At 37.9% G+C, this 12,414-nt stretch overlaps 1 protein-coding gene across 1 annotated transcript in view; it reads right to left on the bottom strand.

The window, feature by feature from the left end:
- The window catches only part of PCNX2 (pecanex 2), a 688,168-nt gene that overhangs the window by 409,183 nt on the left and 266,571 nt on the right, over positions 1-12,414 (bottom strand). Inside the window, exon 16 of the mRNA XM_007938510.1 lies at positions 6,419-6,515. Coding sequence (XP_007936701.1) covers positions 6,419-6,515 — 97 coding nt within the window. The remainder of the gene's footprint in view (positions 1-6,418; positions 6,516-12,414) is intronic.

Raw genomic sequence — 12,414 nt, 5'->3', positions numbered from 1 at the left:
CAATCCTACTTCCGTAGTGATACTGCCTCGGAAACCCAAGGAGGGGTCGCTATGAGTCGGGGCCGACTCGACGGCACATAACAACAACAACAACAACAAACATAGTAAGGATAGTTGTTTAAAATCTGTGTCTGATAGTTCCAATACCTGAAATATTTGCACAGCTGTCTGCTAGTTCTCTTCCAGCTGTTTTTGCTGATTTCTTATTTCCTTGTTCTTGAAAATTTAATTATAAATTGCTCATTTTCCTTGGAAAAACTGATTTTGGGAACACTTTAAGGCCTAGGATAAAAGTTTCTTCCTTTGAGAGGATTCATGTTGGCATCTGCCATAGGACATTTCCAGTCAGAGACCACCTTAAATTATATTCAAAACTTGAGGGCTTTTGTGCCATCCATATATTTAACACATCCTACAAATCCACGAAAATGAAAACTTCACAAAGATTCTTTTCCTGTGTTGTTGTTATACTCAACACTGAGGCAAGTTTTCTTGCATTCCCCTGCCATTGAGGAGGATGGAGTTAAGAGTGTGGTCATTTAGCATTCCAGATTGATGAGGGGGGTCATCTGCCATCAGACTCTCTCCTCAGCAGTCCTGGGATTTCATTTCTGCTCCCCATAGTTTGTGACTCCAAATCAAGCTCAAGGTTCCCAGGTTGGGAAGATATCCTTCAGGCAAAAGAAGCTTCCTACTCTTCCATGTTCCCCTTTTCATTTCAACTTTGACCTGATAATTCCTTATTAATTTGTCAGTTTTACTACATTCAAGTTTTTGTTACATTTTTGTATTTCATTCAGAATTTTCAGTTTTAATCAGCAGGGAGATTGGTTTTAATAATCTATCTTGCCATAATACCAGAAATGGAAAAGTCCCATGTGAATTCTTCTTCCTCTTCTTCTTCTCCTCCCCCTTTCTCCTTCTCCTTTTCCTCCCTCTCTTCTTCCTCCTCTTCTTCCCCTTCTCTCTATTCTTTCTTCTCTCACACACACACATTTTTTAAAATTGTGATTTGACTGAAAGTTTAAAGAGCAAATTGATTTTCCATTCAACAATTCATACACATTCTGTTGTGTGACATTACTGTAATCTCCACACTGTAACAGCATTCTTGCGATTTCCTCCCTATGCCCACCTCTTCTCTCCATTCTTCTTTCTCCTCCCCTCCTACCTTTCTATCTGGGAAATGCTTTTCCTGGGAAAATGCTGTCCTCTTGATTTCATATGCTTGATTGTTAGAATGAGTGAGTGTATATGCAACACAACAACACAATGCACTGCTCTCGAGTCAGATCCAACTCACAGCGACCCCTCCTTGGGTTTCCTAGGTGGTATCACTACAGAAGTAGATTGCCCAACCTTCCTTCTGGTTAGCAGTCAAATGCCTTAGGCACTACACCACCAGAGCTCCCAACAAGTGCATACCCTCCTGGTATTACTGTTCACCTTATAGGTCTGTCAATCATTTGGCTGCCAGTTAAATTACAAGGGTTAAGTTCAATTCCTAGCTTGAAGGATGTCTAAAAGTCATAGTCTCAGGGGTTCAATCAGTCTGCATCAGATCAGTAAACCTGGTCTTTTTTATGATTTTGAGTTTTATTCCACATTTTCCCTTACTTTACCCAGGACCTCTTATTGTGATCTCTTTCAGAGTGGTCAGTAGTGGTAGCCAGGTACCACCTAGTACTTCTGGTCTCAGGGTTGTGGCAGCTGGGGTTCACATGCTCCATTAATACTTTGGACTAATTGTTTTCTGTATCTTTGATTTTCTTCACTCTTCCTTGCTCCAGACAGGGAGAGACCAATAGTTGCATCTTAGATGGTCACTCACAAACTTTTAAGATCCCAGTCACTATGTACCAAAGTAGGATATAGAACATTGTCTTTGTGGACTATGTTACGCAAATTGACCTCAGTTCTCCTGAGACTATAGTCCTGAACCTCCATACCCAGCAACTCATTCCCTCAAGGTATTTTATTATGACTAGACATTTTCATAACTTTGCCCCCTGTATGTTCTACTACATTCATAGATATATTTGCAGCACATATAAATATATAGCTAGAGATAGCCTCTGCCAAACCTGTAAATATTTGTGGATGTAATCCCATTCACCTTCCTACCCCTGCTAACCTTGAGTCTGTCACTCACTCTTACTCCCTCATGTCTGATGAAGATTTAACACATAAAATTTATCTAAACAATTATCTCAACATCATATATTGAATAATAAATTCTTGATAGTGCCATTCCATTTTCACAAAATACACTCTTATAAAAAATGTGTCTTCTTTCTGGGTTTTTCTGATCTACCAATATTCTATGTTCTTAGCTCAGTCTGATATTTTTTTTCTTTCTGATTACTCTAAAATCTCAAGAACTATGTTCTTTTTATTATTATTACTATTATTTGAATTTTTAAAATGAAACGTAGAATAATTTTCCCAAAGTTGTGAATATATTTCCTTTGAACTATATTAAATCTATAAATTTCATAGGAAAAAAAATGGCAGTTTATAAATGGCCTTCTTATCTAAAATCAGGTTATGTATCTCTTTTATCATCACTTATTCAGAACTTCACCTACATTTTAATAGACTTTTATAGTTTTATTTGTGACACTGTTGTTGTTAGGTGGCATTGAGTCAGCCCCAACTCATAGCAGCTCCTCCTTGGGTTTCCAAGGTGGTATCACTACAGAAGCAGATTGCCCAACCTTCCTTCTGAGGAGCAGCTGGTGGGTTTGAACCTCCAGCCTTCTGGTTAGCAGTTAAGTGCCTTAGGCACTATGCTACCAGAGCTCTTTTTGTGACACTACTTGCTAAAAATCATTACCATTATTGTATCAAATATTCAGTTGCTATAGTAAGTTGGATCATTTTTTAAATCACATTTTCTAAAGTTATTTCTGGTGCATTTGTGCTTGCTTTTCTTTTATCTTTTTTGTCTTTGGTGGTATTTGAGAATCCTTTTATAAATCCTTCAATTTTCATTAACTCTTCTGTGCATTCTATATGTATTAATAATATAATCTACATTTTTTTTTTCTTTGTCAGGCCTTACATTTGTAAGAATGTTTAAAAGAATATTCAGTAATAATTTTTTATTATATTTTTAGTGGTAAATCCATACATATTTAACCAATAAATAAACTAATCGCTCATGATACATTAAATGTATTGTGGCATTTTATGTAGGACTCGACATACCAGCCCCAAAAAGAATCTGGAGAAGCCCTAATCCAGCACTACACAATCAGCAGTTAAACAGCTGGGACCAGAAAAATATAGACAGTACATCCAACCAACATAGAAGAAGCTGTTCGAACTTTAAAGATAAAAATTAAGTAGAGTTTAGATTTTTCGCTTATGTATTTGTTTTTCTTTTGTTTTGTCACTAGAAACTAAGAATGATGGATACAATGAAGTAAAAAATTTTAACATGATTAAAGACTATCAAAAATGATGATGATCTGTGAGGGTGTAAACAGAAAGGCCATGCTTAGACAGAAGACTAACCAGGCAAACCACTAGCAGAAAGTGTATATCTCTATTAAATAATAAATTTTGGTAATGAGCTTTGTGTGCATAATTTATCTTGCTCATATAGAATTATATGGACTCATTAACAGAGCTCTAGGTTCAATTTCTAGACAATGTTTCCTATAGTCTACACATTACCTGGAAAAGAATCTTCTGGGTGGACTGTCCAGTTAATAAGCAAATCCCCAGGCCCCACTGCAGACAAAATGAATCAGAATGGTGCAAGCAGGGGGAAAGGAAGGGATGGGATAAGAAACCTGCAATCCAAAGAGGCCCCTTAGAGGCTTCTCATGAGAACTAAAATTAGCATAGTGCCTAAGGCACTTGACTGCTAACCAGAAGGCTGGTGGTTCAAACCCCCCAGCCACTCCTCGGAAGGAAGGTTGGGCAATCTACTTCCATAGTGATACCGCCTTGAAAACCCAAGGAAGGGTCGCTATGAGTTGAATCCAACTCAACGGCAGTGTTTGTTTTTTTTGGTTTTAAAGAGAGAGGAACAGAGAAACTAAGAGAGGCAGAAAGAGACATAGAAGAACAAAATTAGAGACAGCTAGGAGGAAAATTTTATGCTTGCACTAATGGTGCAAAGGTATTATAAATCAAACTGATAAAAGCTGAATCTTATATTCCCATTAAAATATTATAATTAGACCAGGAGACTTTTCAGAGAATGGAAGACAAACATTCTATTCAATCACCTACAAGTTATGTGTACAAAGTATTGCAAAGGGTATGAATAACAAGTAAAGCAATACATAACCCATCACATTTAATTATATTAATGAAATACTACTAGAGTCTACCATACAAATGTATTGTCAGTCTTTGTAATTCATACATTAGTTACTTTGCAATAAATCAGAAAATGAAGAAACATCTTCATCAGTCATAAAATTCAGGAAGGTTTATGGAGGATAGTTTTTCTCAGCTATCCATGAGAAAACTGTGGAGTAGACTTAGGGCCACTCTGGGGCTTTTGCAGGAAGGAATCTAGGAATGTCAGTTTGATATTCTCCCTGTCAGGCTCCTAGTATAAAGAGAAGAGATCAGGTTGTTGATTGCATATTTGAATGTCAAATGTCTCTCTTCTCTTCTAACTGCCATCTCATCAGCTCTAGCGGCTTCACCTCATGTACCCTGTTTTCAATGCATCCTAGCTTTTAAAATTCATGAAGCACTCCTTATTCATACTAAATGATTCACCTTTTGGTTCCCTATCACATGGCAAAAAAGCCTCAATGTTTTAACTTGAATTGTGGCTACACTCAAAGGCACACAAGGCTGAGTATGAATTTTTAAAAATGTTACCATGTTGGTGATCATTGTCTTGAAATGGTGGATTGAAATTGAATGCCTTGTGATAGGTTAAGTTAAATATCAACTGAGTTGGGCCTGATTTTGGTGGCTGGGCAGCTGCATGTAGTTATTTTGCATGACAAGATTAGTAATTAACTCTATGGTGGAATTTACTGGAGAAGCTGAGTAGCTCCTTTAGAGATGTGGTCTGCTTCCAGTTTTATACTGGAATATTTCATATTGCTTCTTTTATAGAAGCAAATTTGAGGAAGGTCTCTAGCTTTCAGAACACTTGAATCCTGCATGTAACCAAGTCATTATTCAGCCTTCCATGTTGTCTGCCAATCTTGGGACTGCTAATGGGACTTGAATCAATGGCCTGCCATGTGGGTTGGTAATAACTGGACTGTGCCATTTTATCTGTCAACCTTGGGCTTGTTAACCTCAGCAGCCAGCAGCTTCCTGAGTGAAGAGACACCTCTAGCTTCAGTGGGATAGGAGCAAGAGGAAGAGCTGAAGCCCAGGGTGGAGGGGCTTTCACTCAACCTCTAGACCTGGCATTTTGAACTCGGACTTCTAGCCTCCAAAACTGTAAGAGAATAAACTCCTCTTTGTTAAAGCCATTCCACCTGTGGTGTTTTCTGTTAGAGTGGCACTAGAGGTAACCGAAACATACTCACATTCAAAAGAAGTTGTTGTGCACCTACTAGAAACCAGACACTATGGATACCAACGATGCACAGTGCCTGGTGGGAGGAGCTTACAATTAATAGACTACAGATTGCTTTTCCTTTTATCTGCCATTCCTAAAAGACATATGAATAGCGTGTCTCAAAAAATCAGACTACTCCAATCTCCAAAATACTCAAATGCATGGGAGCTTATATCATCAAAGAGCATGGCCTTTCAAAGTATTAATGTGTGAAGTTGATATTAATGAGGCCATATGTGCTCAAAGGATGTTTGAGTCTGCTCAGAGCCATTTTCCTAGTGAACAAGAAAAATAGCATCATTATTTTTCAGCTTCTTTCTTCCTTCTTTTCCTCCTTCCCTTTTCCCTCATTTGCTCCAACCAATCTGGCTTCTCCCTCCTCTGATACCACAGCCAAAAGTCCAAAGCTCAAAGGTCCTTACCAAGGGCTACGTCAAAAGACCTGGGAGATGGCTTTGAGGTCGGTGTGAATCTGAGGCAAGGAACATGATGAGGGACTATGCAGCACCTCATAAGTGCAGGGGACTAACTATTTAGTAAGTTTTATACATGTGTAGCCTACCTACTATCTGTGCCAGCAATGTGTGTAATTGCCTAAATATGGTTCATGCAAATCTCCACATAAACCAAGCAGCCACTCAGTGTCTATGGCATATGTGTACAGCATCACCTTCAAGAACCTGTCTGCACCTGGCAGCTACACAGCCCAGTGTGCTAGGTGTAGGAGACCAGGACCTTCTTCTTGCACTAGTTATTCTCATACCAGTCTAGCTGGAACCTTACAAAACACTTGAGTTCTGCTGACACATTGCAAGTTACAGCAAGTGATGGCCCTTACAGACTAGGTTAAAAAACAAAATGTCTTACCACAGAGTCTTTCACCTTCTTTGGGAGAGGGTCCGCAACTGGCTCTTCTAAATTTTGATGTAAAAATTTAGGAAATAATTTGCATTGAATAAAGGACCTGAAAGTGGAAAAACATAGATTTTACTTTGAGAAATATGTATCCATACATGTCTGAGGTACATGGCTTTATGAGAGAACTCACACCCACAAAGGTCAAATACAAGTGTTCTTTCCATTAAATAATAATTAATCAAAATGGTCACAATATTGAAGTGATCGGAAGGCAATATTTTTATTTTCAAATTTCACAGTAATGAAAGCACTCAAGCATCAAGGTCTGGGTCCTCCTTCAGCAGTTAACTCAGCTCGAGGATTGCTGATTATTATGAGCCACAGCAAAACTCAACATTCCAAAAGGGTAAAAAAAAAAAAAAAAATGACCATGAAATTTGTGCAAACCACGTTTGACTATTCTTTTTCTCATTTTTCTATGCCTTTCATCTTGCTACACCTGGCAACCTAAAATTACAGCCTTCAAACAATTATACTTATCTTAAGTCAAAATCTTTTATAGATTTGGACAAATTATATGAGATATATGCTGAGGAAAAGACCTCAGGCTCAATAATAGTCTACAGAGACTTTTTTTTTTTTTTTTTAAATTAAGACTTATACAGTGCAAACAGTAAAACAAAAACAATCATCCAGATAAGAGAAACTATCAGCATATACCCCATACAAAAGCAGATGAAATTTCATCAATCTCAGTGATGGTGTTCATTACATATGAAAGAGAGCAAAGAAAATCACCCAAAATTATGATTGGTGGCAGGTCAATTCATCACTGTCACAGGTAGGACTAAGAAGTGTAGAAAGGAACATTATATAGCCATAATTTCAGTTTCAAAAAGATTATAGGATTGCCTATTTTCTATAAATCATTAAGGACACGCTCAGGTAAGGTCTTTGTGTGAGAAGGGCATGCCCGGGCAAGTGTCTTAATTCTTTGTGTGAGCATATTTATGCTAATTACTTAATCTGTTTTCAACTATATTCTTCCTGAAGGCAAGCTGTCATTTCCTGGTCTAGCCTGGACTTATCTAAGCATAGCCACATTGTTGGTTTAATGGCCAACAAGCACAGGGAAAGTAACAAATAACACAAATGGCATCTGAACTTATGTCAAGATTCAAAATAGATTTAGGGCTCCCACTGTAAACTTTAGCCTTCTACAAACCAAGTGCTTTAGAAATTAAGCTCTCATACACACCCTCCTCTTGATTATGGATTTGATTTAAAATTCTTTGATCACACTTCAGTTGTTATGCTTTCTTCTGCACAGGTTGGTTGATGACCCTTTTAAATGGCTGCTTGTTTTAGAACAAGATTTTAAGACCCCAGACACTATTCTTTTTGATAGTTAGGCACCATCTCATTTCTTCATTGTGCTTTGCTATAGCACTCAGTCTTTCGTGATTGCCTTATGAGGATAAGTATGGAGCAAGGGCACACTCAAAGAACTACTTGAACTATGGTTAGGTTATAAACCTTACAGTGGGATCTTTCTTTAAAAAAAAAAATTTTAATGTATTTTATTGAAATATAATTTATGTACAGTGAAACACACAAAACTAAAGTGACGGGTAAATACATTTTTTTTGCAATGTTCTCTCCTCTCGACTCCCACCCCTGACAACCAAAAAAGAAAGTTTCCCTCCATATATAAACCTCTCCTTGATGCTCTACAATAACGAACTACCATTATGTTTGTCCTTCTGTGATTTGACTTATTTCACTCAGCATAATGTCCTCCAAATTCATCCATATTATGTGGTGTTTTGCAGACTCTACATTATTCTTTAGTGCTGCATAGCATTCCATTATGTGTATGTACCATAGTTTGGTCATCCACTCTTCTGCTGATGGGCACATAGGTTGTTTTCACCTTTTTGCTATTGTAAATAGTGCTGTGATGAACATGAGTGTGCATATACCTGTTGCTTTTCTGGCTCTCACCTCTCTAGGATATAAATCTAGTAATAGGATTGCTGTGTCAAATGGTATCTCCTATTTAAAGTGGGATCGTAAGTCCATCTGTAGATTGTATTTTGCCTATATAAATTACTCACTTCATCGGCAGCATATTAGCTTTCTGAGAAATTATATTAGAAGTAACCTTCATACAACATTTCATAATTCTAATAATAATAATTACAACAAGTATCATTAATTCAGGAGCTCTGGTAACATAGTGCCTAAGGCACTTGACTGCTAACCAGATGGCTGGGGTTCAAACCCACCAGCCATTCCTTGGAAGGAAGGTTGGGCAATCTACTTCCATAGTGATACTGCCTCAGAAACCCAAGGAGGGGTCACTATGATTCAGGTCCAACTCGATGACACATAACAACAACATCATTACTTTAGTCAATAGTAGAGATTATAATACTGAGAAAAATATAAAGAAAAATTTTTCCATTAAAACACATGGAAAGGTTTATCTATACAAATTAATAAAACTTAAGTGATAGAACAAAACTAATTCAAAAACAATGAAGGTTAGGTCCAAAGCAATTATTTCAATAATATCCATTCACTAAGGGTGAGCTATTAGTGTACAGACCCTAAAGGCATGTGAGACTAAAGCAACAAATATGAAAACAGATAGCAAATATATCCATAGTCTATATAGAAAATTATTATGAGTCAATAAACTCAAGTTGCCAAGGTAAAGCAACCTCAAAAGCAATAAAGATTTAAACAAAGTCCAATAACTTCATGGGGTTGCATTCAATAGAATGAGTGAAAGGTAAAGCTATTGTCTGATTCTACCCACTAAGGCATTCCAGCTTCAATATTAAGTTTCCAGACAACTGACAAGTACAAATGAATGCTTTAGTTTCTTTAAGTTATGACAAATGCATCTAAGTTTTAACATCTTCCGATTTGGCTGCATATGGATTGGTGAGGATCACAAGGATCAGTTTATTCCAGCAGAGTTCTAACGAGTCCTTTAACTGATATCTTTTCCAATACATATAATATTTTGGGGCAAAATCAGGCAGGCCTGGAGAATGTAGTTTATCAAAGGCCTTTCTAACCTCTGAAAAATATTAAGGTTTGACAATACTTATTGCTTGGCATTTTTGCAAGGTAACCTAAAGTTCAGGTAGCCTAAGGCATGAGACATCCTGAGCCACCAAAAGCAGAAAACATTCAGGTAAGAGCTGTAAAAGGTACATGATTAGCAAGATAATGATGGACTCCTTCTTTTACTTGTGCTTTGATTAACCTATTTAACACATACCAACTATTCTTCCTCAGGGTAAGCTTCTCCTCCCTTGGTTACCCACCAAAAGTCATGGGTCACTTTCTCAGAAACAGAAGTGGAGCCTAAAGGAAAATGGAGTCTTGACTAAACCTTATGTCAACCATTTTAATTAGGCTAAGTGTCCCAATTCTAGGGTGATGTCACACATTTTCCTTTTTTCCAATCATGAATTTCCACAGAAATTCTTTGATCATCATTATAAGAGTGCCTTCCTCCACTTGGACACTCTACTTCAGTAATTTTAAATTAGGTAAGTGCAAGACAAGGCCACACTGGAGGAATCATTTGATTTTCTAAAAGATTGACTCTAGTTGTGAGGTTGATCTCATCTGAGAACTTAGTTTTTTCAAGATGTGTAATTTCCTGTATAGTAAAGGCAGTGAAACTTTGATTATAAGCATTAGACAGGCATTTTATATAACATTGTCTTGAAAACCAATTGATATAAATATTAATTTACCCTAAACTTAGCTTTCAGTCTGATCTTTGGCCTCTGTTTCTCAAAACAGACTAAATTTTTCAAAACAGCACAATGCCCAGAGCAAAATGGTCCTACCAGTTTATCTGAACCACTGTTTGACTCAAAAGCAGCTTTTAGGCACCAATTTTTCTGAGACTCAAGGTTCTAAAGGACATGTAAGGGCAATGGCCTGTATGAGTTACCTCAACTTCTGTGAAAACCAGAAATCTGTACAGTGTACTAGGAGGTAGAACAGACATCAACAACAATATTTGTCCACTTGTTTGAAATTACCCACAAAACTAAGACCCTAAGGTCTTTGTGAAAAGGACAAGTCCATAAGACATTACAATATTGAAACCCATTAGTGAAATAGTTTAGGAGAAAGGAGGAAAATTCTTTCTTACATCCAGAAAATAAAAACTTAAAACATCATCAATAGTCCCACAAAAATTTCATAGTAATTCTTAAGTTAATTTAGTCCTATGTAGTTAATTTCTGTTCCTTGTAATTCTGGATTAGCCACAATCTGTGAACCTATTACTTTCTATAACAGAGTTCTGGAAATCTTGATTCAGTCTAGTGGCATATACATTCAAAATATTACAGTCTTTTTTGTAAGTCTAATATAGTCTATTATTTTGTTGGCATATTTTGATGCAGCATTTCAGCAAGTCAGCAAATAAAAACTTGCCTGCAGACAACAAAATTTAACATGGCCAAGATCAAATTCTAAAAATAGGACATTTAATGAAAGACCTGATAGAGATTAAGTACAAAACTAATGTAAAGCAGGGGACTTTCAGCAAGACTGAATAGGCAAACAGGCTACACAGTACCTCTACAACAAAGAAATGAGAAACCAATTGAAACAGATATAGAAGATAATCTTAGAACTCTGAGCTTTGAAGGGAAGGATAAAGAAATGGGTTAAATGCCAACTAGTAGAAGAACCTGAGGGAAAACAATGAGTAAGGGGGCAAATGGAGCTGTAGACTGTCAGCTGTCCTGACAACCTGATTTTGAACTTTAAAATAAGCTTGTCCAGGTGCCCATTTTGAACATTTACCATCGACATTCAGATCTGGGCAGCAAGTTAAGAATTGGCATTGCTTTCCCGAGGACTACATGGGCAACCACACTGGTGGCTGAGGACTAGAAAAGAAAACACCAAAAAAGGAGACAGAGCTGTGGACTGTTGGCTGTCCTTATGGCATGGCCATTTCGAATAATTGCAAGGAGCATTCCAATCCAAGCAGTAACCTAAGAATACGTTACACTTGTCAAGGACAGCATGGGCTACTGCACTGGAGGCTAATGACTAGAAAGGTATGACATTCCTCTTGTTACCCTTGTACCCCACACCCTGTTGGAGAATGGAGGTGGGGCCATCTTCTATCTCCACCCACCTTCTGGACTGGCAGGAATTCCATCCAAGTCTGGGCACCCTGTACAGATGCCTTTTAGGCAGGCAGGAACTGGTCTCAGCACTAGGTGCCCTGTTCCTGACCACCTTTTGAACCAGTAGGATTTTAAGACTAGATACCCTACATTCAACAGACTTTGGGATGGTAGGAAATTTTTTTTGTAGGAACAGGACCCTACTTCCAGTTACCTTTTGATACAGCAAAAATTTTGTCTGGGTCTACTATCCAGGTTCACAGCTGCTTTTTGAGCTGACTGGCACTCCCTCTAGAACGAGGTGCCTAACTCTCAATCACCTTTTGGACTGGCAGAAACTTTTTCTGGGTTCAGGAGCCCTGCCCACAGACACTGTCCGTATCAACAAGAACTAGTCTGAAAATAAGTGCCCTGCCCCCAGTTGCCTTTTTGGTAGATAGGAACTAGCTCAGAGAGATCAGCTGCCCTTCTCTTAGTAGTATTTTGGGCTGGCAAAAAGTTTTGCTGGGAGGGGACATCAAGTTCAATTGACATAACATACTATGCAAAATATTGTTCCACCTCCTACTTTGGCAAATATCGACTGGAATCTTAAAAGCTAGCAAGCTGCCATCTAGACGCAACGATGGGTTTCTCCTCATCCAGAGCAAAGAAGAATGAAGAAAACCAAAATTCACGGAAACAATTAGCCCTAGCAACTGGTACACCATCCGATCTGCAGCCTATATGACTTTGAGACCAGAAGAACTAGATGGTGCCTGGCTACCACTGTCATCCACTTGGAAGGGGATCTATGTAGGAGATCCTTGATAGAGAGGGAGAACA

Source organism: Orycteropus afer, unplaced genomic scaffold (assembly GCF_000298275.1).
Source record: "Orycteropus afer afer isolate SDZICR_OR568_19922 unplaced genomic scaffold, OryAfe1.0 scaffold00050, whole genome shotgun sequence".
NCBI classification, from domain to species: Eukaryota; Metazoa; Chordata; class Mammalia; order Tubulidentata; family Orycteropodidae; genus Orycteropus; species Orycteropus afer.
Note: the sequence above shows the minus strand (reverse complement) of the source record. Positions and strands in the feature narration are given on the sequence as shown.